This window comes from Lynx canadensis, chromosome D4, assembly GCF_007474595.2.
Source record: "Lynx canadensis isolate LIC74 chromosome D4, mLynCan4.pri.v2, whole genome shotgun sequence".
Lineage (NCBI taxonomy): Eukaryota > Metazoa > Chordata > Mammalia > Carnivora > Felidae > Lynx > Lynx canadensis.
This window is the reverse complement of record NC_044315.2, coordinates 90,405,831-90,433,519: the sequence shown is the minus strand read 5'-3', so window position 1 is coordinate 90,433,519 and position 27,689 is coordinate 90,405,831. Positions and strand designations below refer to the sequence as shown.

The 27,689-nt window shown below is 57.0% G+C and overlaps 3 protein-coding genes across 21 annotated transcripts in view; 2 read left to right on the top strand and 1 right to left on the bottom strand.

Moving 5' to 3' along the window:
• TSC1 (TSC complex subunit 1) overlaps positions 1–16,023 on the top strand; it is a 50,567-nt gene extending 34,544 nt beyond the window's left edge. For 5 of the 6 annotated variants that reach the window (XM_030294079.1, XM_030294076.1, XM_030294077.1 and 2 more), the window contains 11 exons: positions 566–635; positions 1,283–1,387; positions 1,646–2,204; positions 3,232–3,275; positions 3,862–4,028; positions 4,906–5,088; positions 5,955–6,065; positions 6,970–7,092; positions 9,882–10,069; positions 10,152–10,313; positions 10,685–16,023. In XM_030294079.1, coding sequence (XP_030149939.1) covers positions 566–635; positions 1,283–1,387; positions 1,646–2,204; positions 3,232–3,275; positions 3,862–4,028; positions 4,906–5,088; positions 5,955–6,065; positions 6,970–7,092; positions 9,882–10,069; positions 10,152–10,313; positions 10,685–11,198 — 2,226 coding nt within the window. In that variant the 3' untranslated portion in view covers positions 11,199–16,023. The remainder of the gene's footprint in view (positions 1–565; positions 636–1,282; positions 1,388–1,645; positions 2,205–3,231; positions 3,276–3,861; positions 4,029–4,905; positions 5,089–5,954; positions 6,066–6,969; positions 7,093–9,881; positions 10,070–10,151; positions 10,314–10,684) is intronic. The other variant, XM_032595686.1, reaches the window with a different exon arrangement.
• Positions 16,024–16,912: 889 nt separating this feature from the next.
• On the bottom strand, positions 16,913–26,153 carry SPACA9 (sperm acrosome associated 9). Of its 13 annotated transcripts, XM_030294107.1 has the most exons (7): positions 25,643–25,747; positions 23,844–24,454; positions 22,254–22,291; positions 20,617–20,797; positions 18,660–18,862; positions 17,790–17,937; positions 16,915–16,984 (listed from the first exon to the last, which is right to left on the bottom strand). In XM_030294107.1, the coding sequence occupies exons 4-7, from the start codon at positions 20,758–20,760 to the stop codon at positions 16,973–16,975; spliced, it is 507 nt and encodes a 168-aa protein (XP_030149967.1). In that variant the 5' UTR covers positions 20,761–20,797; positions 22,254–22,291; positions 23,844–24,454; positions 25,643–25,747; the 3' UTR covers positions 16,915–16,972. The 13 variants fall into 13 exon arrangements, with proteins under 13 accessions (XP_030149964.1, XP_030149955.1, XP_030149960.1 ...); XM_030294104.2 differs by lacking the exon at positions 25,643–25,747 and adding an exon at positions 26,050–26,153 and having other exon boundaries at positions 16,913–17,937; XM_030294095.1 differs by having other exon boundaries at positions 16,913–17,937; positions 25,643–25,746.
• Positions 26,154–26,317: 164 nt separating this feature from the next.
• Positions 26,318–27,689, top strand: part of AK8 (adenylate kinase 8) — a 127,634-nt gene continuing 126,262 nt past the window's right edge. Inside the window, exon 1 of one of the 2 annotated variants that reach the window (XM_030294082.1) lies at positions 26,318–26,447. In XM_030294082.1, coding sequence (XP_030149942.1) covers positions 26,364–26,447 — 84 coding nt within the window. In that variant the 5' untranslated portion in view covers positions 26,318–26,363. The remainder of the gene's footprint in view (positions 26,448–27,689) is intronic. The other variant, XM_030294084.1, reaches the window with a different exon arrangement.

Below are 27,689 nucleotides of genomic sequence, written 5' to 3'. Positions count from 1 at the left end.
ACGCTGTACCTAAGTTCACGAAATGACTCCGTCAGGTCTCGGTGTGATAGGAAAGATTAAGTCTTTGCGTGGCTGCTTAAGACGGGGCCTAGCGGCGTCGCCAGGGTAGCGCGTGGCAGGGCTACAGGGAGAGGCAGGGCGGGAATCTGCCGTTCAGCCAGGACAGCTGGCGACAGGGAGGACACTTCAGTCTTCTCACTCGAGTTCTTACAGTTCTGTGTTGGGAGCTATAGTCGCGTTTCATAGAAGGTTATGTCGTTCGTGTTTACACGTAGTGGGCTTGTTCTTTTTAAGTGAATTATTAAGTATTTAAAAACTTCTTGTTTTGATTTCTAATACGGTTGACTATCAATAGATAGAACCCCATAAAGGAAAAGCTCACGGAACTCTCAGTTCTTAGGACTCTAAAGGCATCCTGGTACCAAACACTTTGAGAACCACTGAGCTAAACTTGAAACTCCTTCATAACGTGTTAGCGTTTTAGCGTTTTAGGGTATTTCTCTTACATAAGAGAACACGTACGCAGTTTCGTGCCTTGTCACGTAAATGATGCCTGTCTTTTCAGGAAGAGAGAACAGATTCAGCAAGGCCCTGTCTACACAGACAACACCATCTTCCGAATGACAGAGGACTAGGTAAGGTCTCTGGGTAACGCTAGGCGTTGCTTGTCTCCTCTTGGGTTAGATGTGGAAACAAGAAAATTCTGGAACACCACAAACAGTGAAGCCCAGAGATAATGAAACGTAATCAGTTCTGAAAAACAATCTAATAATAACATCCAAAAAAGCGCTTTTAAGCTATTGCGGTGGAGTGCCTGTGTTTTGCACTGGTCAGACGGTTTTATCTGTTCCCTGAGACCTTAGAATAGAGGATTTTGGGGGCGCCCGGGGGCCGCTCAGTGAAGCATCCGACTCTTGGTTTCGACTCGGGTCGTGATCTCACGGTTCGTGAGTTTGAGCCCCTCGTCGGGCTCTGCACTGACAGTGCAGGGCTTGCTTGGGATTCTTTCCCTCTCTGTCTGCCCCTCCCCTGCTTGCTCTCAAAATAAATAAAACTATAAAAAAAAAAAGATTTTATTTTCTGTGGGATTAATTTTCCATACCTTTAATTAGACCCTTGATTATAGCTTTCTGGAGTAGCTCCAGGGAGAGCCGCTCCGAGCGCTCCTCTATGCACTCGGCAGGACAAGTCGTGATGGCCATCTTCTGCAGTGGAACCGCTTTACGGTTGTGGGGGTTACCGGTGTGTTTTTTTGACTCGCCTTGTCTTTGTTTCTCTTTAGAAGAGCTATCTGGCAGCAAAGGTTCTGTCACTCTCAGTGACCTTCCAGGGTTTTTAGGGGACCTGGCCTCGGAAGAAGATAGTGTTGAAAAAGATAAAGAAGAAGGTGAGGTGTGGGATTCTGGGCTTGGACGGGATCGCCACTCGATGACAAAGCGCTCATTGTGCCCTAAAACCGGGATTTAGTGTCGACGCTCCCAGGCTTGCTGGGCTTTTCTTCTCTAGGGGGTAGAAGATGGGAGTCTCATTCTGGGTCTTACGTGTCGCTCCGGGTGGCACTCGGCATCACACAGCCCCGCACGGCCCGGCCTCGCCCAGATGGCCCGTTTACAGTGGCGCCTCCTGTCTCCCTCCCTCCTCTCAGCGGCAATATCTAAAGAGCTCTCCGAGATCACCACAGCTGACGCCGAGCTCCTGGTTCCTCGAGGAGGCTTCGACTCTCCCTTCTACCGGGACAGTCTCCCGGGCTGCCCTCGGAAGACCCATTCGGCCGCCTCCGTCGCTCACGGCACCAGTGTGAACCCTGAGCCTTTAAACTCCTCCCTGGACAAGCTTGGGCCTGACGCACCAAAGCAAGCCTTTACTCCCATAGATCTGCCCTGTGGAGGCACCAGCGAGAGCCCTGCCGGGAACAGGGAGCGCCAGGCTTCGCTGGAGACCAACATCCTCACTCCCAGCCCTTGTAAAATCCCGCCTCAGAGGGGCGTGGGCCTTGGAAGTGGGCAGCCTCCCCCTTACGAGCATCTTTTTGAGGTGGCGTTGCCAAAGACCGCCCATCACTTCGTCGGCAAGAAGACCAAGGAACTGTTAAAGAAAGCGAAAGGAAACGCGGAGGAAGACCGTGCGCCCTCTACCTCCCCGGTGGAAATACTGGATAGACTGATACAGCAGGGAGCGGACGCACACAGCAAGGAGCTGAACAGGTAAGGCCCCGGCCCGTTCTCTTCCCTTTCAATGTCCGGTTTCATCAGAAAGTACAGGCAGTCAGGGACGGACACGGGACTCGTTCCCCGTGCTCATGGAGGCAGCTGGCTCCCCCGTGTCTGTCAGTGCCCTTCCAGTCTGGTGCCTCTGCGTGTGCGGGACTGTGTCGCGTCCACGCGCACCTGACCGCGGCGGTCCCGGGGCCACCGACCCGTGCCGCAGACCCGTGACGAAGCTCAGACACATTCACGGCTGCTCCGAAAATCGGAGGATGAGGTTGTGGTATTCAGGTGGGACAGGGAGGTTTGTCCTGGCGTTTCCTTATCTAGCTGTAGATTGTTCTTTCTGTTTTGGTGACACAGCTCCTTGGAGGGAAGGTAAAGTCGGCAGCATTTCAGTGCGAGGCTGGGGTGGCCTGCCCCCTCCTCCACACCCGCACTCGCACGTAGGGTTTCTTAGACGAATCCTGTCCAAGCCACTGTTCCAACCTTTCATTTGTTACCCTTTGCACCTGTTAGCTAGGGAGGGGGTAAGGGAATCCCCAGTCCAGAGCCTGAATCCTCTGCTGTTGCTAAACAGGGTCTCTAATATAATAACCTCAGGTGGAATTTGACAAGAGATTTCTCTTTTTGAATGAGATGTGGTGTAACACGCTCAGGTAAATTACCTACTTTCTCCTTAAACTTGGCTACTTGCCCGTGTAGTGCAGTGCAGAGGGTTGAAATAGCCGGCAGTGTGTTTGATCACTCCGTCGCCTTGGAGAGCCGAGCAAAGGCCGGCCTGAGCGCGCACCGAGCGAGGGCCCCTCCACCCTGGAGACTGGGTCCTGCTTGGTGTGGGCGCTGTCCCTGCATCCGATGTATGCTGCTGCCTCGAACTCCCCACGGCCCTGGCGATTGGAACTTTCTTATCCCTCTGATGCTTTGACCGCAAGGAAGGGCTCTAGCCTTGCTGCACTGAAAGGCCCGGAGGAGGTTTCCCAGGCGAGCTCGGTAACTTTGTTTCACCCCAAACCTTTCTTCCTAGGTTGTCTTTACCCAGCAAGTCTGTCGACTGGACCCACTTTGGAGGTAAAGTTGTTACTTGAGCCCCAAATCAGCCCGTGTGGGTCCTGCGTGCTTGCCGCCTTTTCTGTCCCTGGAGGAGGCATGCGCTGTAGGAATGGGTCTCCCCTTTGCTACGGCTCCAGCTGGCATATCTGCTCGGCCTCTAGCGTGTCAGGTGTTGGGAAGCGAGCATTTCCTACTTTTGACAAGTGGCACACGGCAAGTGCCTGTGAGCAGGAGTGCAGAACGTGCAGCCCTCCTGCCGGGCTTCCCTCGAAAAGACCCCAGGGAGGCCAGTGGTACCAGAGACGTGCCTGGGGGAGAGCACGACAGGGGAGGGAAGAGAGGAGCCTTGAGTAACGGTGTGGGAAAGTCCCCGGGAGTCCTCCCGCATCGTACCCTCTTGTGTTCCTTTAAAGCGGAGATGGGTAGTGAGTCGTCTTCCCCTCCTAACGAATGGCTGTTGCCGAGACCCACGTGGTCGTGTGCAAAAGGAGTGCTGATCTGTTTCTCGAAGAATTGCGTTTCTTGGGCTAGTAGCCACGGGAGGGTCTCGATCGAACCTTCTGTAAAAGGCATCTCTGCCACCCTCCCTCTGCTTTAAAATCAGGCTCTCCTCCCTCAGATGAGATCCGCACCCTCCGTAACCAGTTGCTTTTACTGCACAACCAGCTGCTCTATGAGCGTTTTAAGAGGCAGCAGCACGCTCTCCGGAACAGGCGACTCCTCCGTCGGGTGACCAGGGCGGCGGCTCTGGAGGAGCACAACGCCGCCATGGTGAGCATCCGGGGGGGGGGGGGGGGGGGGTTGGGGCGGCGGCTCGGCCGAGGCTGCGTGTGGTCTCGTGTCAGCACGACAGTCTGCAAACAGCAGCAGCTGCGTCGAGGCCCGGGGGTTCAGGCCTAGCTGTGCTCCCCGTGGGCCCAGGGGCCGCCGCTCGGTCTCCGAGGCCGAAGCGTGACCGGCCGGATCTCCGAATTGGCTTGCCGCCCTCGGACACCGTGGGACAAGGGACCTGTTTGTTTGTGCGTAATTGGCTGTGATGACAACAGGGCCAACGGATCATTTTGTTTCTCCAAATATGAAACCGGCTCTCCTAAAGCTGTTCTATGGCAAAAATCTTGTAGCACAGTTGAGAAGCCAGTTGGACCTGGAGGCTGAACCGTGGCTCTACCACTTACCACCTTAGGAAAGTGGTGAAGCCTCTCGGAGCCTCTGTTAGCCGTTCTGTAAAATGGGAATGAGAACAGCAGCACTTGCCTTTTAAAACGTAAAGAAGTCACGTGACTGCTTGTGCGGTGCCTGGGTGGGTAGTTGGTAAACGTTCCTCGTTTTTAGTGACCTCAGTTGATAGCGTGTATGAGAGGTCTTACACCAGAGCTGATGGTTAGGGCTTTTGAAGGTACTAGGGGCAGTCGGCCCCTGGGAAAATTTCTTCTGGCACCTTGTGATCCGTTTGCTACTGTGAAATTGGTTAACCCTTGACCTCGAGCCACGCTGGACAGTTGTGAGCTGGCGGACGCTGGGCCTGGGGTTCCCGTGGCAGGGTGGCACGTGGCCGTCTGCATGAGACATCCGCGGTATGCCTCGTCCTCGAGCCTCACTGCCCACGGTGGCAGACGGCTAAAATGATCACATCCTTGGTCCCCGTCAGAAAGACCAGCTGAAGTTACAAGAGAAGGACATCCAGATATGGAAGGTCAGTCTGCAGAAGGAACAAGCCAGAAACAGTCAGCTGCAGGAGCAGCGAGACACGATGGTGACCCAGCTCCACAGCCAGATCAGACAGCTGCAGCACGACCGAGAGGAGTTCTACAACCAGAGCCAGGAGCTGCAGGTGCGGGCGGCCGCCGGGCGGGGGCAGCCGAGGGAGGGCGCCGGGGCGCCTTGTCCGTCGCAGCCAGCACGAGGGCTCTTGTCTCCCGACGCCACCGGACGCGGGTTTCGCGTCAGGCAGGGCTTCCCAGCTCTCTTGGTTCCTACAAGCCTCCCTTGGCGTTTGGGGAACTTCCCTGGTGTTCCGCAGCCAAAGGAGACACCTGACGGTTCTGCTCGTTGAGCAGATCTGAGCGACTTAGTATTTACGTCCTGATGACGCAGTCGCTGTTTGAAAATCACACACGTCAATTTACATTTTTTTAAATTTCGTTTTTAAATGTCCACAATAACTGACCAGTGCCGTGCCTGCCCGTCTGGCACCGCGTGGAGTCTCAGATCTTGGAATCACATTGGAGACTGGCGCCCTCATTTCCTGTTTCACGCTGGTTTTCACAGGGCGATTTTTATCCCCGCAAACACCCGAACCCTGCTTTGCAAAGATACGACCTCATCCCCAGGGACTAGCGGGCACATCTGATCCTGAAACCCTGAACTGCCTCCGGGGCGTAGTGCGCACAGTGACCGACAGATGTCACTGCGTTTCCCTCAAACACTCACAGTCTCCTCATGGCGCCGCTGTGAGTTTGCTCTGCAGCCCCACGACTCTGCGGTGCAGATCTGGGGTCCGAGATCTTTTCGTTCTTTTGCCAAACAAATCAGGAACTCCAGAAATGAACCGTAGCTGAATTTTTGAAACTAAGAAACTAAATCCCGATGGCCCGAGAAGAGTAGAGCAGTAGGGAACCTGGGCTTTCCCGCTTGTCTGTGGGCCGGTGCCGTGGCCCGCGGGTTCTGTGTAACTTCGTGGCCCGTCTCTTTGGGCAGACAAAGCTGGAGGACTGCAGGAACATGATCGCAGAGCTGCGTCTGGAGTTGAAGAAGGCCAACAGTAAGGTGTGCCATACCGAGCTGCTGCTCAGTCAGGTCTCCCAGAAGGTAAGAAATGGGGCGGGCGCGGTCTGTTCTCACACAGCTTGCTGGCGCGCTTCCTTCCGATGGGGCCTGTGTGCCGGTGGCCGGGGCTCCCCCCAGGGTTGGCCTCCCGGCCCCGCCCCCCCCAGGGGACGCCGGGCAATGCGTGGAGGCGTTTTTGGTGCTACCGACACCGAGCGGGCAGGGGACTGGTGCTGCTAAACCCCTTCCAGTGTGCAGGACGGTCTCCGCAGCACATCTGTCTGGCCTGAGCCAAGTGGGCGGGGCGGTGGGGGGAGGGGGGCAGAGAGCGAGGGAGACGCAGAATCCGAAGCGGGCTCCGGGCTCCGAGCCGTCAGCGCGGAGCCCGACGCGGGGCTCGAACTCCTCAACTGCGAGCTCGTGACCCGAGCCGAAGTCGGACGCTCGACCGGCTGAGCCCCCCAGGCGCTCCGGAGCTCTTATTTTTAAATCCTCGTTTACATAAACTTGAAAAGTTGGTTCACAGGGATTTCTTGAGCTAGGATCCCTCCCTTGTTGGGATTCACTGCACTATGTAGAGATCACTTATGAAGGAAATAAGTGAGTTTTCCTGGGCTTTAACCCTGGACATCGTGTCCCTGCGGTGACTGTCGTACGCACGCCTGTCCTCTCCGGGCATCTTGTGGGTGGCCACTCTGATGACATGCACCTGGGCTGCGTCCCCTTTGCACAGCACAGTTTTGAAGTGCTCTTCTGCCCATTTTCGTTGCCCTTGGATGCCTTCCTCCCCGCCAGCCGTCGTGTGAGGGGATTTGAAGCCGAGGGAGCGGTCATCGTGCCCGGGCCCTGAGATCACGCGCTCCTGGCTGGGTGCTCTTTGATGCCCACTGGCCTGCGTTGTGTCGCGGGGTCTTTCACTTTGCCTGTTTCTGTGCTGTGGTCACAGCTCTCGAACAGCGAGTCGGTCCAGCAGCAGATGGAGTTCTTGAACAGGCAGCTGCTGGTCCTTGGGGAGGTCAACGAGCTGTATCTGGAGCAGCTGCAGAACAAGCACTCGGACACCACAAAGGTAGGCCCGGGCTCCGGGAGCCAGGCCCGGGGCGGGGGCGGGGCTCGTAGGACGCGTCGGTACAGATGTTTCCTGAGAGCCCGCTCGGTGTTCTTGGCGGCCGTCTCCCCGCGCCCCCGCCGGCCTGCGGGGGTGAGCGTCCTTGGCCGTCGCACGAGCTGATGTCCCCCAGCTGGCTCGCTGTGAGACTAAGTCAGGTGCAAGTGAAAGCAGCTCGTGGGAGTCGGTACACAGTGGCTGGCAGGGTCTCTCTTCTGCCCGTGCCCGCCCCGAGAGACGGAGGGAGAGAGACAAGGAAAGGACGGGGAGCCACTTCTGTTGAACAGAACTCTCAGGACTGGGGGCATATACCAGTGTACGTAACTTTTCTTCCTTTCAGCGTTGGGTTTAATTTCAGCAGATCGTGGTTCAGTTCTGGCAACGAGGCCGGCATCGGGATGATCTTACGTTAATTAGCGACTCACCCGTGGTGTTGAGGCAGAAGTTTTGTGTCACTTTCTAAATAGCCTCGGGTAATGTTAGCGAACGAGTTGGGAATGAGTTGGAATGGAATTTTAATGGTAAATGTTCAGATGCTTCCTGTCACTAACTTCTCCATCACACACAGGCTTTCTTTTCAGGATTTCTCGGGCTTGTGCTTTGTAAAGCATCTTTCTGGGCCAAATGTACAGAGTAGGCTTAGGAGCAGAGAGATGTAATTTTCCTAATAGAGTTACTCCTTATTCCTCAGCTCCTCTCAGCTATCAGACTCAGACTCCCTTTAGTAGGACGTTTAAGTGTGGAACTTTCTCTAGAAACCAGCCACCAGTCATTCTGGAAATCTAAGGGGTTTGGAAAAGACAGAGGGGAGACAGACCTCAGGACAGGACAGCCCCGAACATCCTTATTACTCATACGCATTCCTGACGCCCCCGAGAGCGCCGCTGGGCTGGCCTCTGTGCTGCTGTCCTTCGGCTGGAAGGCTTGTACTCTTGGGGCCCCGAGCAGGCCACCTGGCCTCTTTGGGCCCTGTTTCATCGTCCCTGAAACGGACGTGGCTGACCCTGACTTGTAGCAGTCAGGATGCCTGCCGCCGTAAGCAGTAACAACAAGAGGAACCAAATTGGCTTAACGATAAGGAGTTGCATTATTTATTTCGCTTGACAAGAAGTCCCAAAGCAGGTGAGTCCCGGGTTGGTCAAGTCAGCAATTTAGGGACAGCATCAAAGAGCTCAGTTCTGGGGTGCCTGGCTGGCTCAGCTGGTGAAGCGTGTGACTCTTGATCTCGGGGTTGTGAGTTCGAGCCCCAGGTTGGATGTAGAGATTACTTAAAAGCAAGAAACCACAAAAACAAAACCCAGTTCTTTCCGTCTCTGGCACTACCTGACCCATCGCGGCACCCTCGTCCTCGGACTCACTGTGCTGGTGGTTGCGAGGCGTGAGCTGCGGGTGCAGTGGTCACAGGTAGACCCCACGACGTCCCACGGAAGAGGAGAGGACGCTTCCTGCGGGCCTCACACCAGACGTCCCACCCTTGTTATCAGCCAGGGTTGTGTCGTGTGTGCCCATCCTTAGCTCGGTCGTTGCCTTGAACCTGCCAGGATTTGCCCTTGGGCCTGGAGTCAGGCTTTCTGCTGTTCAGTCAAGTGGGGGAGGTGGGGTGGGTATCTGAGAGGTAGGGCATGGCTGGTAGGTGTTGGTGTAGCACGTCACGAGATGATCGGGAGGGTTAGTGGAAGCACGCGGATGTTCCGAGTTCCGTACTTTGATTCTCCGTGAAGAACTGCTGTCCTTTATGTCAGAGGTCTGATTTGTTCACCTAACGTGAGCAAGTCTGGAGCCCTTGGGCACAGCCAGCATGGCCATGTGATCTGGCGCCCAGTTCTGAGCTTAAATCTGTGGCCTTTCATGCCAAGAAAGCATTCACCGTTATTCTTTGAGGCCCACCTCCATGGAAGCTCTTTGCCTTGTTCCTTATGGTGTATCTTTTTGAGAAAAACAAATCTATGTAAGTTATATGTGTATCTTTCCACGGTAAAAACGCACAACGCAGATGTAACACATGCTTGTTAGAAGAGCGTTCTTTCTGTGTCTTTTCTGAGCGTGAGTGTGCACTTGTCCTGGGTTCAGCTGGTTTAGTCTGTCAGCAGGCCGGCCATCTGCCTGGCGGGATCGCCAAACCTTATGGGGCACCTGATCTGCCAGTGCCGTGTTGCCTGAGCAACCCTGCGAGGCCGGGCCGTGCCCGCCAGCTTTCCCTTCGTCAGGGTGAGGGGAAAAGAAACAAACAAACACACAAAAAAAGACCCGCGACACCAGTATGTTGAAACTATAACTGAACGTTGGCCTAGTTTCATTTGATGCTTGTGAGTGTCAGTGTTTGCATAGTTGATCCTATTCGCGTGGCTTTATAGTTTGCTTTTTAAAAATCCTTTTACTGATGTATAAACTGTAAGTTTATTAAAAACTTATGAAATGGGCTTTAACTCACTTAACTGTTTTCCTGACATTTGACTTAACGGCGCTTCCAGTGTTTTGCCCTTCTCAGTCTGCTGAGATGATTCCTTTTGTGCCCACATGTCTGTTTGTGGTTCAGATGATTTCCTCAGGGGTAGATTTCTAGGAAGGGGTATTAGATTAATACTTACCGCCGGCTTACTTTCCAAAAAGTTGTACTAATTCAGATTTCCACCAGGACTGGCCCAGAGTACCTTCTCAGCGCTTATCGCCTTGATTTTCCAACATGGACGTGGCATGTTCATTTTCTAAAAAGACTAACTCCAATCACCCCCCCCCCCCTTTTTTTTTAGGAAGTGGAAATGATGAAAGCTGCATATCGGAAAGAACTAGAAAAAAACAGAAGCCATGTCCTCCAGCAGAATCAGAGGCTCGACACCTCTCAGAAACGGATTTTGGAACTGGAATCTCACCTGGCCAAGAAAGACCACCTTCTTTTGGAACAGAAGAAATATTTAGAGGATGTCAAACTCCAGGCCAGGTAACTCCCACGGGGGAAGGTTTCTGCAGTGATGTGTGCGTTAAGCAAATCTTCCTATGTTCTGGGGCCGCCTGTGTTTCAGAGGACAGCTGCAGGCGGCAGAGAGCAGGTATGAGGCTCAGAAGAGGATCACCCAGGTGTTTGAGTTGGAGATCTTAGATTTATACGGCAGGTTGGAGAAGGACAGCCTCCTGAAGAAACTTGAAGAAGAAAAAGCAGAAGCGGCAGAAGCGGCAGAAGAAAGGTAAGAACAGAGGTGGCGCCAGCGGCCTGTGCCTCGGCCGCGTCAGCAGCAGAACAGGGCCCGTGTCGTGGGGCGTAAGGAGCCGTCCCCCTGGATCAAGCGGGGCTGTGGCACTTCGGTTTCCTTTTGCTCACGGCTCCCAGCGGTCTCTGTGCGTCCCTGTCCTTGGCCCTGAATCGCTGGATGTGGTCACAGAAGTGCTCACATGTGCGATCTCCTCTGCTGTCCCTCGTCGTGACTCGGTTTCCCTCGTTGAGACCTCACGCTCGGGCTCTCCGTTCTGAAGCGTGGCGTCCAGTGTCCGCGTGCGTGCCTCCGGGACACAGGCGCTGCCGACACCACCCCTTTTGTCCTCCCCGGCTTTCTTACAGGCTTGCCTGTTGTAAGGACGGCTGCTCGGATTCTGTAACAGGGCACAACGAAGAGGCACCTGGCCACAACGGCGAGACCAAGCCCCCCCGGCCCGCCGGCGTGCGGGGCGGCGGTGGAAGCAGAGGGGGCGGCAGTGGCGAGCTCTCGACCCCGGAGAAGCCCCCCAGCCAGAGGGCGGGCCCGTTCGGCAGTCGGTGGGAGACGACCACGGGAGAGCCCGCCGCCAGCATCCCGACCACCGTCGGCTCCCTTCCCAGTTCGAAAAGCTTCCTGGGCAGGAAGGCGCGAGAGCTATTTCGTAATAAGAGCGAGAGCCAGTGTGACGAGGACAGCGTGACCATCAGTAGCCTTTCTGAAACGCTAAAGACAGAACCGGGCAAAGACCCGGGTGCGGAAGGCAAGGCCCCCCCGAGCCTAGACGGCCCGCACCCGTCCCCCCCGACCCCGGACAGTGTTGGACAGCTGCACATCATGGACTACAACGAGACTCATCATGAACACAGCGAAGGATGACGGTCAATCAGTGTTAACTCGCAGACTGCTGGCGTAGAACAGGAGGTGTGAATGCACGTTCCCAGGCCTCCCCATTTCCAGGGTCTGGGTGGCTGGCTCACGCCGTGGAAATGGGCTGGGGGTCCTTTTCACAGTTGACTGAATGCAGAACGGTTTTTGGATCTGGCATTGAAATGCCTCTTAACTTTCCCCTCGACCCGCTCCCCGCCCTGTCTTTCTTTTACCCAGCAGTGTGGGCTAGTCCGAGGGTCAGTGTGGGCTAATCCGAGGGCCAGTCCGTGCTCCTCAGTGGCTTCACTTTCTGCCTCCCCCGCAGTGGTTGCGCCCTTTGAACGTGTGCAATATGAGGCCAAATTTAATCTTTGAGTCTAACACACCACTCTGTCCTTTCCCGAAACTCAGAGAATGGGTTGGCTCTCCGTTAGCCCGGGTCACTGGTGGTGTTGCAGGTAAGTCTGGTTTTGTCCCTTTCCACGAGGATGTGGCTCGCGAAGCTGGTCACCTTCACGTGGAAGCTTTTTTACGTGAGACTTTTTCCCTGCTTTTGGTTCTGAAGTTCAGCATCTAAAGCAGCAGATCTAGCCAAACAAAGGTTTATTCACCCTTAATGTTCTGTTGGCGGTTCTGATAAGCTTCCTAGAAAGTTGTGTGTGAACAAATGTCTGTTGTTAGAGAAGTCCGTAGCTGGCACCGTGGAGCCCGTCCCCCTCTCTGGGAATGTCTGTCCCTCCTTCCCTGCTACCTCTTATTTATTTGGCGTTTGTTCGAAAGCTGCGACTGCTCAACCAGGCCGCCGTGGGGTGGTAAAACCGTTCCCTGCAGGAGGGGAGGCGGGTGGTGGCTCGAGCCATTGCCCGAGAAGCTCTTGGGGACCAGGAGCTGCCCCTCGGACGGGGCTGTGCCAGCTGAGCCTCGTGGTTCAACCCCTCCATCCATCTGCCTCTCTCCCTTTGTGTTCCTGTGAGTCCCTCGTTCGTGCCTGCTTCTCGGTGATGCCGCGGCGGAAAGGCTCTGAAGGCCCAGAGTTTCTTTAACGTTCAAATGACCATTGCTTCTCAGGCTGGTGGAGCTGCCTTGCCGTTACGCGTTCTAGACCACCAAAAAGGTAACAGCTTTCTCACACCAGCCTAGCTTTCCGGGGCCGACTCTCCGGGGAGCACGCTGCTGCGCCCCCTCCCCTCCCCCCGCTCCACGTCAGTAATGGCAAAGTGTTTTAGGGCCACGTCCTGGCGAGTGTTGACAAAGGCCCACGCGTGCTTGGGGGAGATGCCCCCAGCCCGGCACCTGAACTCAACAGAGGCTCCCGAGGTAACTTCTGGAAGCCCAAGAGCTGTTGCTTTAGTGTCCCAGCTGAGGCGAGCAGAGACTCATAGGAAAGAGCCAATGAACCTGGGTTTTCTCTTTTTATTCTCTTAGTTAAAAGTATACGAGGGTTCAGCCACGAAGAGGGAAAAGACGGACTGTAATGGTACGAAATCTGACTGCATCCAGAAGCTTCCAGCACGTGAGGGTAAAAGTCTTTTTTTTTTTTTTTTTTTTTTTTTTGTAAAGCATTGCAGTAAATATTCTAGCAGCCTGACCAGAGGGGGCTAGGTAACGAGAGACCCTGTGTCACCACGACGGCACAGGTGCAGGGGCCTCTCCTCAGGACAGGATCTTCAGGTGTGACCGGTTCCCAGCCCAGGAGAGGCTGTGTGCCCGACTATGCTCAGCCCCACCCGGTCCCACAGTTGCCGCTGGATGTCCCTTGTGGACTGTTTAATAACCCCACATGTTTAATTCAGCTTCATCCAAAGGAAAGCTTAAAACCGAATACATCCTATTTCCTAGTTCCTTTTTAGAAAAAGAAAGCGCGAACAAATTCAGAAAGGAAAAAAAAATGTTACAGGATAAGTACTGAAACCAGGTCAAAATGCTCACCCTCCCCCAGCCCAAGAGGCCTGTGCCACGAAACAGAGACACCAGGCGCTTCGATCAAAGCCCTTTCCCTGATTAACTGGTAATGGCAGAGGCCAGTGTAAAGAAAGAAAGAACATCCTTAAAAACGGGGCAGATTGTAAAAATACAGGGAAGGAGGCGGCAGGGTGGCGAGGGGGCTCTGCGCGGGCCGGTCTCCGTGCCCAGGGCCCTCGGCACCTGCCTGCAACCCAGCCGTCGGCCTAGGGAGCTGCACTCCACTTCCTTTGGGTTCTAGGAGGCCATGTGTCTCACTCAGCCAGGGCGGGGGGGGGGGGGGGGGGGGAGGGGGGGCGGGCCAGGCCTGGAGGCACGTTGAAGTTACCCGTCTTCCAAATGGAGGCTCGCATGTTGCAGAGGACTCGAGTCAACATAAGGTTTGGTTTAGTTTTGAAAATGATAAACTCGCCAGGAATCAACAGGTCACTTGATCGTGCTGCCGCGAGTCTTTCTGAGGATAGGAGGGTGATGATAGAGGAACACCAGAGAGAGAATTCAGGCCCGGGAACCGGTGGGGCAGATGTCTCGGAATGATGAGCGTCAGGGCCGGAGCATGTCTTCACACCATCTGAGCAGCCGTCTGTCGCACATGGCAGGGCTGGGCGGCCCCAGAGCTTGCCCACCTCGGAGCCCTTTGGCCCGTGTGCGTAACCTACTCTGCTCCCCGCCCGACACTAACCGGGGTCGGCACAGGCCCTGAGGAGGCCAGAGTCTGCTTCTTGGGCAGCATGAATTTTGTTTTAAAAAGGAGCACTACAGTATCATTTGGGGGGGGGGGGGGGGAAGTGGCAGCGTGGTCTCCATAGACAAAACGTGGTCCTGAATCTGCCACGGGACATGAGCACGTGGACCTCTCTCAGAGCTTTTAGGGATTTTTAAAAAGCTTTTGACGGGGTTCTGCCGTGCAGCCTGTAAACTTGGTTAGCATAGCACCGGAAGACAGATCTATCCAGGAGTCAGAAAACAAAGGTAGGAGACAAAGGTTGTTTCTTGGGGCAAGAGGGTTTTAAAGGTTTCCTCGCGGATGAGTGCTAGGACCGGCCTCGTGCGGCGGGCGGACGTGACCTCGCTCGCTTTGCCAGCCGAGGGTTCTTTCGAGGCCCCGTGTGTGCGGAGAGAAAGGACCGGTAAGCTCCCGCGTGAGCCGCAGCAGCGGACCGTGTGCAGGGGAGAGGGCGCGGCTCTCCCGGGCAGGTAGACTGGACGCCTCGGATGCTGGAACAGAGCCCACTGTGCCGCCGGCCGGCCGGCCTGGAGGGCAGCGCCTCGGGGGGCAGAATCCCAACAACGGACCAAACCCCGGACCCTGCTCCGTCCCCATTTGCCCCAGCCCGTGTAGCTTCCGGTGTTTTTGTCACAAAAGGCCAGGGTCTCACAGTCGTGTAGAAGGGGGCGACTAGGACAGTGGGGTGACGGGTCCCTGTGAGCCGGGCCGCAGGGGTTCAGGCTCACCGAATAAAACGTTGGGCGTTTCTGCGGAGAGCATCTAGCATGTGCTGTGACTAGCCAGCAGGAGTTTTTACCAAATACTAGAACCTACCACTCGAAGCCACAAGATGACCGTTCTTTTGACGGAAAGCACCGGGAGGTGGGCGGAAGCGAGGGCAGGTTATGGAGGGTGTGGGCAGAGGGCAGGCTTGGTCCAGAAGCACAGTCGAGGTGGAGGGCCACCCGCCCTGGGATGTTCGGGGACAGGCCAGCCCCTCTTCAGAGTGGTCCCCGGAGAAGCCCCACCCCACCCAGAGCACGTCTCGTGCGGGGAAGAGAGCGGGCTCGTGGAACGGCCCCCACCAGCACACCTCCTCTGCTGCCCTTTCACTCTCGAGGCACACGCTCGAAACTGACCGGCAGCGAGTGCCAGGACGTGTCTCCGGAACATGTCTGAGTACCTGTTTACGCGCCACCCCCCGCCCCAGCTCTGTACCGTGAGCCCTCCCCTCCCCTGATGCCGTGGAGGAATCCACCGCACCGGATGGCGCTTTCCTCTAGAGGGAAAGAGCCAGTTTAGGTCGGGGCCTGGCCCTGAGGCTGCTGCTGTGACCCTTGTTCCCAGTGTCCCCGTCCGTGACTCTGTGACATGTGCGGGGAGAGCGGGGTATCTGTGTTTTCCCCGCCGTCTACGGTCTGCACAAGCTCACCTGAGGGAAGAGTGGCTGTAGCGACATCGGAAGCCTGTGCCCATGACCGCTTTTGGCCTTGAAACCAATGAATGAAGGCAGAGGAGCCCTCTGCCCCCTTCCCTTCCCGTTGCTACCAAATGGTCCACCCTCTGGGATACGTAGACTAGTTGACGCATTGGAACAGATCTTTTAGAGGAGACCCCGGAGAGTTTGAGCCCCCCTCCCTTCCCCCACCTTGCTACAGCGTTTGGACAGGAGGGTACGCGCTGCTCTGTGCAGCAGAAACTTCTGCTTATCAAGAGGCGGCCGGGCATTTTGCACTAGAAAGAATCAGTGATCACTTTTCAGAAGACTTCTGCGGACCATAAGCATATTACGGAGGAACAGATTTTGCTAAGACGTAATCTAGTTTTATAACTCAATCATGGATCAACCACATGTGGCTAACTTGCAGTTTAAAGGGGTCCCCATCAGTGGAAAAAAAAGTTTTTTTAATTGATTGCTTTTAGTTAAATTTGAGAAAGTCCTCTCTTGTCAAAAGGTTTAAACCTTCCCGCCTCGATCTTAAAAGCATGTCAAACAATCCACGTCAGATGCCATAAACATGAGCTGCAAGAGAAAATGGTACAATCTTAGTGAATGGGAGTTGGAATCAAAAGGGTTTGCTGTCCTTCTTAGGATGTTCTAAAATGTCAAGGCAGTTGCTTGTGTTTAACTGTGAACAAATAAAAATCTATTGTTTTGCACTACTCTGCTGTGTTGACGTGAAGTGACCCGTGCTGGCCTCGGAGGGGCTCCTAGGCGGAGTTGGGACCCACCCAAAGATGCAGAAGCCTCAGGTCTGGCTTGGTTGGTTACCCCGAGCGGCTGGAGGAGGTGCTGTCAGACCCTTTTTGTTCTAGAAAGTTACCTGGCACACAACCACGGATCCTACTTTATCCGCCTCACGTTCCCGCCTGCCCCCAAAGAGTGGCACGGTGCCGGGGGAGACGTGGTCGGAGCCCTCTCCCCCGAGACCCGCTAGGCCGGACAGCCTGCCGGGCCCACGCTGCTGTCCCCTCTTGCGCTCGGAGCGTGGTTGCCGCCCTGAGGGGTTGGCTGGCCGTTGGGTTGAGCCCAGGTGGCACCGAGATCACGGAGAGCTTACCAACCCTGAGCCTTGCCGTTGTGTTCTGTGAGCGTGTCAAGGAAACGGTGCAGCTGGCGGCCGCCATAATGTCACCAGGTGTTTGGAAGAAGGCGGGAAACCACCTGAAACAATTGTTAGATCCAGCCTCGCCTCACCGTCCCTTCCCTGGAACATACGTTTCCAGCTGCCCCTGGAAATGACCGTTTTAACGACGGAAGCGGCTCCTTTGAGATAAAGACTGGGAGGTGGCAGCTTTTAATTTTGTCGCAAAACCCTGACACCTATTCGGGTTCTAGTCCCAGTGCGCTCTAACTACGGGAGTTACCGCGCCAGCATGGGGGGGGGGGGGGGGCCTGTGGCTTCAACCTCCTGAGAGCAGACTCCCGTCTCTAGCGGTTGCTCTTTGCTGGCGGTTTTGCTTGTGAGCCTACTGCCCAGTGTCCTCTGATGTCTTAGGATAAGCGTAGTTTTCTTTAAGGGAGAGGTCCCAGGAAACCAAGCCAGGCAGACAGGTGGGAGAACATTTTTTATTCTTGACGGTCGCCCCCGAGGAAGCAAGAATACAGAATCTAAGTCGCCCCCTGCGAAGGGAAAAACCAACAGTCAGACAGTACTTCCAGCAGCTCGGAGGCCAGAGACACAGGCTACGACGTCAGGGCCTTGACTGCGCCCCGGAAACCAGGGGACTGTCTTACTTGGGAGCCGCAGAGTCCTTCCGGCCCCTCTCATGGCCTCCCTCCCCCAAGTAAAGGAGAGCAGAGGCAGGTTCGTTCCCCCTTGGGTCCAGACACCTAATGACACCGAGGAAGTTTACCGCGCCGGCCCCCAGCATCCTGGCGGACGGAGGGACCCTACAGTGGCCGCAGCGGCGGGAAAGGAGCCCTGTGGCCTCCCGCTTGGTGGCTCTGCCTGGAGAGGCGGGCCTGGCAGGGCGCTGGCCTGGAGCTCCCGGAGCGCCTAGGCGGGCCAGTTCCCCTGCTCTCACCAGCCTCTCCCGGCAACACTGGAAGTGGGCGCAGAGCCTGAAGCCCAGAGGCGTGGAGCGGTGAGAAGTTAAAAGTGAGCGAGAGGGAGACAGGTTCTCAGTGGTATATTGGGCAGTCCCCTTTGGGGTTCATCAGTTGCCATGACCGGAGCCCAAGTGAAGAGTCGGCAACCCCCCCCCCCCCACGCGGGGCTCAGCAGGGCGCCAGCTCTGAGTTACAGCTTCCCACCAGGTGGTCTCCAGGGAGGTTTTGGACATCCTTTGTCTTTCCCCCTTGGTTTGGGGCTGTCTTTTGTAAGTTGCCTAAGTTGGTGTTTTCTTAACCAAGACTGGGTGCTCATGGTCCGGGAAGGCGGAGCGGCTGCTGCGGTGGCTTCCTGGCGTGCCTGGGGCTCACTCACGTGCTGCACAGCTTTGCGGGGCAGCTTCTCCGAGTGGGCGATCCATTCTTTCATCAAGTCTAGGACCATGGGGATGAGGCTGACGATGCCTCCGTAGTGGTTCCTAGCCTCGTCACAGCTGAGGTGGTTCACCACATCGTGAGGGTACCTGCAGGGTGGCAAGAGGGGGCTCTTCCAGACCGGGGCACTTTCTAATCCTGACCACACATTACAATCCCCGGGGAGGTTCTGGACGCTGTGGTTCGGCGGGCTCGCGGGGCCACGAACCGTAGGTAGTCCTGGCATAGAGAGGCAGGATGCTTGAACCACTGGCCTGTGCTCGTAGAGACCCGGATTAGGGGCTGTGGAAACCCGTAACGGCTCCAAAATGTGCTCAGTCCCTCCGACTCTCCTTATCCCCAGTAACTAAACAGCATCCTCCGGAATATGGTGCTTTGTGCTGAGGACTCCCCAGGGCTCGGAATGAGGGAGCCACACTGGGCGGTGCTGAGGCCCAGATGCCCACAGGGACGGGCTCCAGAAGTCCTGCTTCTCCGTGGGCTTCTGGGAACATCTGCTCTGACTCCCCCTCCCCTTGCCCGGTGCTGGCTCGTCTGTGTCCCACTGTATGTGGAGCCTCAGCGTCCCTTGTTTTCAGTAAGAGGATTTGTTGGGTTGGCCCTTTGGGTACATCGGTGGGCCTCAGATTCCCCACCTCGGGGCGGGGGGCGGTGCTGGACAGTAGCCACGTGACCCATCAGTCCCGACATTCCTGTCCTCTGGAGAGAAGGCTCCTTCCTGTGGGACCCCCTCCCTCCCATCCTCACCCCACCGCCCTCCCCACATGCTCATGCTGCTGACGCCTCCGGGACAGGCCCAGAAGCCACTTACTTCACTCGCAGGCTGCTTAGGTCATTGCTTTGGCTAACCAGGGATTTGCACTTCTCGAGCAGGTTGTTGGTGACCGGGGTGCCAGAGTGCAGGGCCTCGAAGTTCTGGCACAGCCTGTTTAGCTCTGTGCAGATGTCCAGGAACATGAGCAGAATGCGCCGGTCCGTGGAGTTGTTGCAGTAATGTTCCATGTAGCTCTGCACCTGCAGGGGCCAGGTGGGGCGAGCTCAGGAGGTACCACCGGCCCCCAGCTGGTTTGGGGACCAAACATCCAGGAGCGTCCCCCCCCCCCCCCCCCCCCCCGTTCCTCGTACCCTCCCAGAGTCACAGGGGAGATGCAGGCACATTGAGGCATGTGGACTCACAGGTCACTACGTAGAGTTAATGTCCCAGGCACCCCGAGAGCGCTGGGCAGGCTGGGTCTGCCAACACCCCCACCTGAAGCCTACACGCCTCGTGCCGGCGGGAATATCTGGCCCATTTCACGAACGCTTCCCCTCCCCTCCCGGTCCCCTCCGGGGGCCTCCCCTCCCTTCTCCAAGCTGCCTTTCAGTTGCTCAGGGACGTCTTCCCAAATGATCCGAATGGCTCCTTCCAAGAACAGCGGCTTTGTGAGGGGGGAGAGGCCCTGACAGCCGCCGGGGGACCCGAGGAGGGCGGGGAGGAGCCTGCCAGCCGGTGTAACTACAACAGAGCAGAGTCCCTGCGCTACCAGGTGTGTGTGGGCAGGTCACCTTTGGATGACCCAGGTCCGGGGGTGGGGGTGGGGTGGGGGGGTGCCAGGTGAGGGCCGAGAATCGACACTTAACTTGCAGAGTCGGCGCCTGGGGCCACCGTTTGTCAAGGCCCTTCGTTGAACCTAGGGTGAGAAGGCCACGCCCCTGTGCGTCTGAGGGGCGGGGTCACGCCCTTCGTTGAACCTTGGGTGAGAAGGCCACGCCCCTGTGCGTCTGAGGGGCGGGGTCACGCCCTACGTTGAACTTTGGGCGAGAAGGCCACGCCCCTGTGCGTCTGAGGGGCGGGGTCACTCTGGCTCCCGTAGATTCTGAGCCGTGGCTGCGGGGAGGGGTCTCACATGCTCCATCCCGACGCTGAAAACCCGGCCATGCCCCTCCCTGGAAGTCTGAGCCTGATTTACTCCTACACAGTTCAGGGGAAAGAGGGTATTTTCTGTAGGTTTAAAATTTCTCACGTTAAAGATCTGGGAGGAATATTCACGCACAGCGGAAGGGAGGGTTTTTGTTGAAGGATGTTGCCAGCAGGGGTTGCTATCTCTGGGGCCTGTGTGCTTCTCCTAAGCGGTTCTGAGCCCTGGTCCCCACGCCCCGCCAGCGCTGTGAGCAGCTGGCCTTCCAGAAGCCGACTCCCCGGCGGCTGGCGGCGGGAGGGGGTCCCACTTAGGTGTGTGCTTCTTCCTGGAGGGCCAGCTCCGTCTCCAGCCCTCCAGGTCCCGCAAACTGGGATGGCAGCCTAACTCACAGGGAGACCCGGGTCAGGTGACAATGTCTGCAAACGGGAGACGCGAGGTGCTTGGCGGGTCGGTTTCTCAAACCCCAATGGGATCCCACTGCTGGGACCACGGGCGTCAGACACTGGCTGAGAGGCTCCCTCACGAGCTCCTTAAATCCGCACACCCCGTCTTTTCCAGTTGAGGCAGCTGGGGCACAGAAAGGTGACTCACTGGCCCAAGGTCACAGAGAGGGCGTGTGGCTGAGCCGGGACCCCTGGTCCGGCAGAGTCTCCAGCCCGCTTTGGTATTTACTCACATATGTGGTGAGGGAACGAAGGGCCCGTTCCTGCCTCGTCAGGATCTGAGTCCTGATCCCGGCACAGACACGCCTGCCGTCTCCGGGCCTCAGCTGTTTCCCCCTCCATGCAAGGTGTCGCCCAGGAGTCGCTGGGCCCGGCAGGTCCCCAAGAGCCCGGCCCCACCGCCCGCCAGCCCACGAGGCACCACCTGTGCGATGCTGGAGATGGGCCGGATCTTGTCGTGGGCGTTCTCCCTGCAGTGCTCCAGAGCAGCGATGAACGTGAACTGTTGCTGCTGGAACAGCTTGTACTTCTGCTCGATGCCTCGCAGGGACTCCTTCGTCTCATTCATGGTCTTCCTCAGCGGTCATTTACAGGAGGACGAGAATCTGCCGGGGCGGGGGGAACACAGCGATGAGGCCCCAGACTGCGGACCCCGCTCTGGAGTGTCAGACCGGCATGCTCACGGCCCCTCTCGGCGTCCCCCCTCCCTCCTGCACTCACTCCAGATCCCCCAGGCGATCCAGGACCCAAGTCTCTTTTCCCTCCAAGGACACGTTCTTTGCCACGAACCATGACTTCCTTCCCTCAAGCGTGGCCAAGGATTTCTCTGGGCCTCAGTTTCTCCACACTGTGGATGCCCACCCACACCCACACCCACACCCACACCCACACCCACGGCACCAGACGTGCTCTGCGTGAAGGGGTCGGAGGAGGCCAAGCCAAGGCCAGGGGTGCTGGCGGGCGCAAGGGGCCGGGACACCTGGCAAGGGCAGGGGTGGGGAAGAACACGCTCCAGGCTTCCTGGGAGGCCCCACCCAGGCGGAGAGGAGGAGGCCCAAGGGAGACGGGAGGCATTTCCCTCCACTGTGTCGGCCTCCGCATCCTGAGCCCAGAGCAGGGCTGGAGCAGGGAGGGCATCTCTGTGGCAAAAAGAGGGACGAAAGGAAACGCAAGGGCAGATCCGAAGTTGGCCTCCAGGACGCGACGGGAGCGGCAACTCCGAGAACTTTGGGGAGGGCTGGGAGCTGACCTGTGGGGGTTAGGCCCAGACGATGGCACCCCATGGACCTCAGCAGACCTACTGTAAATATGACACAGTGCATTCAGCCGCAGTGCCCAGGCCACCTCTGGGAGCCACAGTGCCTGTGTTTGCTCGCGCTAGCTGCGGCTCCAGGGGGGTGGGCCTGGTCCCGGGCCGGGCAGGACACTGGTTTCCTGCCCACTCAGCCCCCTGCCGGAAGTGGGCAAGTGGGAAGGGGCACCGGGGTTGGGGGGGTGCGGTGGGGGCCTGGGCCAGGGTGAGGCACCAGAAAACCCAGCAGTCGAGCGAGGGAAAAACATTTAACGTGCTATTTAAAGAAATAAAAGTTAACACCAAAGAGGAGGCCGCAAAGCGTCAGGATTTTAAAGACGGGATGGGGTCTGGGGCTGCGCCATACTGGAGCCCGAGGCAGAAGGAATGAGTAAAACCGATCCCGTCTTTACATTTTTGGCAACAGAAGTGGATTTTGCATGGATTTTGATGTTTTTAAATGTGATTTGCCTTGATTATTGGAGTTTGGGGCACCCCTTCCCATGACTCGCCTTGCCTGGTCTGGGCCCAGGGCTTACAAGTGACTTGGGGGTGGAAGACCTAGAAAAGTCAGAGCACAATTTATCCACGGGATACAGGTGTGCTGTTTCGAAGAGGCACATGCACCCCCATGTTTATAGCAGCACTATCGACGATAGCCAAAGGATGGAAAGAGCCCAAATGTCTACCGATGGAAGAATGGAGAAAGAAGATGTGGTCTATATATACGATGGAGTATTACTTGGCCATCAAAAAGAATGAAATCTTACCACTTGCAACTACGTGGCTGGAACTGGACGGTATTATGCTAAGTGAAATTAGAGAGTCAGAGAAAGACAAAAATCATATGACTTCACTCATATGAGGACTTTCAGAGACAAAACAGATGAACATAAGGGAAGGGAAACAAAAATAATATAAAAACAGGGAGGGGGACAAAGCAGAAGAGACTCATAAATATGGAGAACAGACTGAGGGTGGCTGGAGGGGTGGTGGGAGGGGGGACGGGCGAAATGGATAAGGGGCACTAAGGATCTACTCCTGAAATCATTGTTGCACTATATGCTAACTAATCTGGATGTAAATTTAAAAAAATAAAAAAATAAGTTAATAAAAAAAAAATGCTTCTATAAAAGAAAGGTCAGGGGGCGCCTGGGTGGCGCAGTCGGTTAAGCGTCCGACTTCAGCCAGGTCACGATCTCACGGTCCGTGAGTTCGAGCCCCGCGTCAGGCTCTGGGCTGATGGCTCGGAGCCTGGAGCCTGTTTCCGATTCTGTGTCTCCCTCTCTCTCTGCCCCTCCCCCGTTCATGCTCTGTCTCTCTCTGTCCCAAAAATAAATTAAAAAAAAAAAAAACGTTGAAAAAAAAAAAAAAAGAAAGGTCAGAGCACAGCACACAGGTGGGGTTTCTGGGTGGGGGCGGGGGGGGGGGGTTGTGCTTTCAGTCTGGCCTTCCCCATAAGGCTCAGAGCTGTGCTTGGTGGTTAAGAACCCAAGCTCTATTCATAGTCCTGGGTTCAGATCTTGGTTCCACTACTTCCGGCCGGCCTTGGGGTGAGCCTCTGAGTGCTAATGCGCTAGAGGGAAGTAACGGTGGGGCGAGCACCGTGCGAGGTGCAGGCGGAACGTGTGGAGCCCGGAGCCTGGAACGCGCAGCGCCTGGTTGTCAGAGCAACCAAAGCTGCTGTGATTACACAGTGTGCACACAATGGCAGGAGCAGGCCACAACAGGCACGGTGCACACCCTGAGAGCAGCAGGGTCTGCTGAGGGCTTGAGCTCCGGGAGAGGAGAGGAGGGGGGAGGGGGGAGGGGCATTAGGAGGGGGTGACCTGGGACTATTGTGAGCAAGTGCAGGAGGCAGTGGGCAGGGCAGGCCGGGGGAACCCCCAAGGGTCAGGCAGAGCTAGGAGAACCCCTGAAGGCCAGAGGGGTCAGAAGGACCTCAGGCTTCCATTCGTTTGCTCACTCACCCCTTCTGCAGGGCCTAGCATATGCCGGCCCCGATTCTGAGTGCTGGGCTATATACACGGCAGGGAACTAAATAGACAAGCCCCTCTTCCCTGGAATTTATCTTTCAGAGTGGGAGGCGGACAACAAGGATGAGCCACCGAACAGTGTTGTGGATAAGAGCGCTGCCAAAGGGAAAAGGAAGCAGGGCAGTGGGATGGGCACGTTGGGACGAAGGGCTAAGTGCGGTCTGCAGGAGGGTCCTTTCCGGAGGTGGGGTGGGTGGCGGGGGGGGCAGACGAGAGCCATGCTCCAGCCTGCAGCGAGGTCCCGAACACCCGCCCCAACCCTCCCCACGGCAGTGACTATCGACGGGGCGCTAGGAGAACCCTGGCCATGCATGGAATCCTCACCACAGCTCTCCGAATGGTACCTGATGATCCCCACGTGACAGACGATGAAGCTGAGGTCACCCCGCTAGAAGTGAGCAAGCCCGGATTCCCCACTCAGCTCTGCCTCACTTTATAAAGTCTGGGCTCTTGGATCCCTCCCTCCGTGACGGTCCATAGAGACAGACATGCCAGACATCAGACTGACCCAAGGCCGGGAGTGGGTGGCTGGGGTGGAGGGGATACCAAACGCCCAAAAAGCTGCCCAAGCCCTCCTAGGGGTCACGCACCAGCTGGACCCCTGGGCCTCGTTTCCACTTGCAGAGAATGTTCTCTGCTCCCCCCTCCCCTAGTGTTCAGGGGCCTGCCCTGCGCTGTCTGGCTCCCTGCCACCCTCCCGGGGCTTCCCGGGGCTGTCAACTTCTCCAAGGATACAGCACGACCTTGGCTGGTGGCCCCAAGAGCCCCTGAGAGCAAAACTGACTTGGTTCTTGATCCTAGCGACTTGTGACATGCACGCCAGGAAACGTCGTGAGAAGAGCTGTAATAAGCTATCCAAAGTGATCGTCCCTTGAACGAGTTACTGCAGCCAAATTAGTCTGGATGAAAGGCACAGGGTGCAGGCACTTCTCGATCTGGGGGAGGAGGAAGGAAAAAATGATTACCCAATAGGTTTTAGGCTTTAATTGATTTGTATTTTTCCAGGCTGCTAAAGAAGATTAAATCGTGGTATGAAAAGCGCCTAGGGCTTAAAATAAATGAGGAGAAAGGCAAGTCATTTCAGAAATGTCCAGGAAGCAAACTGAACCTCTCCAGTGCAAATTGCAGGTTTGGTTGTTGTGTTCTTTGTTCGGGCGGGGCGGGGGGGCCTTCCTTTTCTTCCCCAGCTGTCTTTGCAGTTGGCTTTGACAAGCCAACCAAGGTGTGCGCGCTTTGAGGAAGCGGTCCTGAGGGGAAGAGGCGGATTTGCAGCCTTTTACAGTCGGAGGGCATGTCTCTGGGCACTTAGTGGCTGCTGGGAAAGGCTTTTGGCTAGGAGTCAAGACGCCAGCCCTGGCTCTGCCTCTGATTAATGAGTGAACTTGGCCAAGAGTTTCCCCCTTTCTGGACCTCACTTTATCTATAAAACAAGGGCGACTGGATTAGAATATCCTCAAGGGGACTTCTGATTCTAACGCTTTATGGTCCACAACTGATGAGAAAAGAGACCCAAAAATGGGAAATGACTTGCCCCAGGTCTTACGGTCAACTATTTGTTCACCATTCTGATCCTCCAATTTCTGACCTGTAAGATGGGAATGAAGGTACTTATTCCTGGGGGCTGGTGCAAATATTAAATGAAGTTACTACTAAATAGTAGCCCCGATGCGCTGTGCCCTTAATACACGCCAGGAGCCCGTACTTCAGGCATATGCATGCGCTCACGGAATCCTTCCATAATCCCCACTTCACAGGGGAGGAAAGTGGCGCCCAGAGCAGGCTCACACGGGTGGAGCCAGGAGTCGAACCCGGGGCATTCTGTATCACAGAAGCCAGACGCCCCGTCCATCACGTACCTACCCCATAGTTTTGTTAAGAACACATCTCAAAACCTGCAGCTCCTTCTAAAAATGGCAACAGACAAAAGCTGGAGCTCCCAGCTCAGCGTCGCGTCCCATACCAGGCTGCCCCAGTCCCGCTGGGGATTGACGCGATTCGAAGCGCTCCTTCCTTCCTCCACCACGTCCCACCCACCAGGGGCGGCATCGGGGTTCCTTCCGCTCCCTCCCCTCCTCCCCCCAGGGCTCGGCGGGGGGGTGGGGGGTGGTGCGCTTTAACCTTACTGGTCCTAGGCCGGCCTTCACTCACAGAGCTCCCCGAAACCCGAGTGCCTCCGAGGGTGTCTGGGGCCCGGGAGGGGCTCTTCCCAGGGCCGGGAAGGTTGGTGGGTGGGGCGGGGCCGCGGGCCCGATTGTTCCCGCGGGTGCCATAGCAACCGGGTCACGTGGCAGCCCTGCCTCGCCCCGCGAGCCCCCGCCTTCCCGTCCGCCCCAGGGACTCCCCCACCTTTTCCACAGCCTTCCCCAACCTCTACTCGCTTTAAAGGTGGGAAAACTGAGGCCCAGAGAGCAGAGCCGGGCTGGCCCGCGGAGCGCCCGACGCCCAGGTCGGGGCGCGACGGCGGGACCAGCGCACGACCCGCCTCCCGCCCCCACGGAGGGCCGACGTGCCCCCTTGGGCGTCTCGGCACCTGGGGCCCTCCTGGGAGCACCTCTGGTCCTAGAAGGCTGGAGGGCCACCTCCTGAGACGCACAGACCGCAGTGCGAGGCCGCCACGGGGAAGCACCCGCCCCCAGGGAAGCACCTGCCCCCCGCAGCTGAGCGCGCGGGCCGTGGAGCCGGGAACGAGGCCCGGTTCCAGCCACGCGGGCGCGCGCTGATGACGCGACGGCGCGGCGGCCCTAGCGACGGCGGTCTCCAGGGAGCGGGCGCGCGCTGATGACGCGGCGCCGCGGCGGCCCTAGCGACGGCGGTCTCCAGGGAGCGGGCGCGCCGCACGGAGGCATGGACGCGACCACCGCCCCTCACCGCATACCCCCGGAAATGCCCCAATACGGGGAGGCGAACCACATATTCGAGCTGATGCAGGTGACCCGGGCAGCCCCGCCCTGTCGCGACACCGGGCGCCAGCGGGAGCCTCTGTCGCGGTAGCAGTGCGCGGCTGCGACCCCGCTGCTGGGGGGGATGGGTGGGTGTCTGACTCCTGTACCGCTGGGACCCTGAGAGATGCCTCGGTCGGAGGACGCCCCCTGCCCCTGTCCTGCGGACCCAGGAGGGAAGAAAGGGGGCAGCCCACCCGGTCAGGTTTTGGTCATGGCTCCGCGCCAGCTCGCCCAATGGCCTGGACCAAGTCCCATTCTTTCCTTTTCTCGAAGCTATGAAATGCTGGGTTGCAAGAGCCGATCTTCAAGGGGGCCCCTCGGCGCTAACAGTCCCCAGTCCCTCTGCCGTGTTGGTTTCTAAGCTGGGGAGTGTCCGAGTTTCAAGGTGACCTCACCGTCCCCTGAGATGGCCACCTCCTGGGACAGCAGCCCTGTGCCCTATGGTTCGGACAGGAGCATTTCCCACATGTCCCTTCTTCATTCGGGTCAGGAGTTCCCAGCAGCTCCCAGCCTGTCATCCTGGGTTTCTGACCCGACTGGGCCCTCATCCCCTGTATGACCTTTAGCAAAGCCCTGCCCCTTCTGGTTGCCTTCTGCATCTCCTGGAGGCAAAGGCTTTCAGGAGCTGGACTGGAAGAACTCTCTGCCACTCAGAGGTTCTGAGGGCCACAGGGAAGCTGGAGCCCAGTTTCTAGAGCATTTGCCCCTCCAGGTATACCCTGTCCCCAGAGGCACCACTGTGGTGACGCTTGTGCTCATTGGAGCCTCTGACCCGCGCACGTGAGACAGAGATCAGACTACCCACCCCGAGTCTCCATCTCTCCGGCAAACATATGCTTCCTTTGGAAAGGGTCAACTGAAAGAGGCAGAGAGATTTTTCTGCAACTGAGTGGCCAAGCCAAGAAAAGAAAATGGCTAGCTGAGTTACAAGTCACTGGCTGGTGGGCAGAGTGGGGCCAGCTCCTGGGGGTATCGTGGTCTGCTCTAGAGAACCTGGTGTAGCTCAGCTTGATTGTTGGAAAGAGCAGCCTGAAAAAGCTCCTAATCAGTATTTCCAGTCCTTAGTCATTTCTGCATTCCCTCCATGGTTTTCACTACTTTTTAAAACAGTGTCAGACCCTCAGGATGTTACAAAGATAGTACAGAGTTCCGATGTACCCTTCCCCAACTCCCCCCCCCCCCCAATGCTATCTAACATAACTCTGGGACATTGACGTTGGTCCAAGAC

Bases quoted from the DNA above. Each gene is read 5' to 3' on its own strand.
- SPACA9 (XM_030294104.2), bottom strand. From the start codon at position 20,760: ATGAATGAGACGAAGGAGTCCCTGCGAGGCATCGAGCAGAAGTACAAG. The intron at 18,863-20,616 runs GTGGTGCCTCGT...TGGCCCCTGCAG, and splicing joins CCATCTCCAGCATCGCACAG to GTGCAGAGCTACATGGAACA. The intron at 17,938-18,659 runs GTAAGTGGCTTC...GCCACCCTGCAG, and splicing joins CTAAGCAGCCTGCGAGTGAA to GTACCCTCACGATGTGGTGA.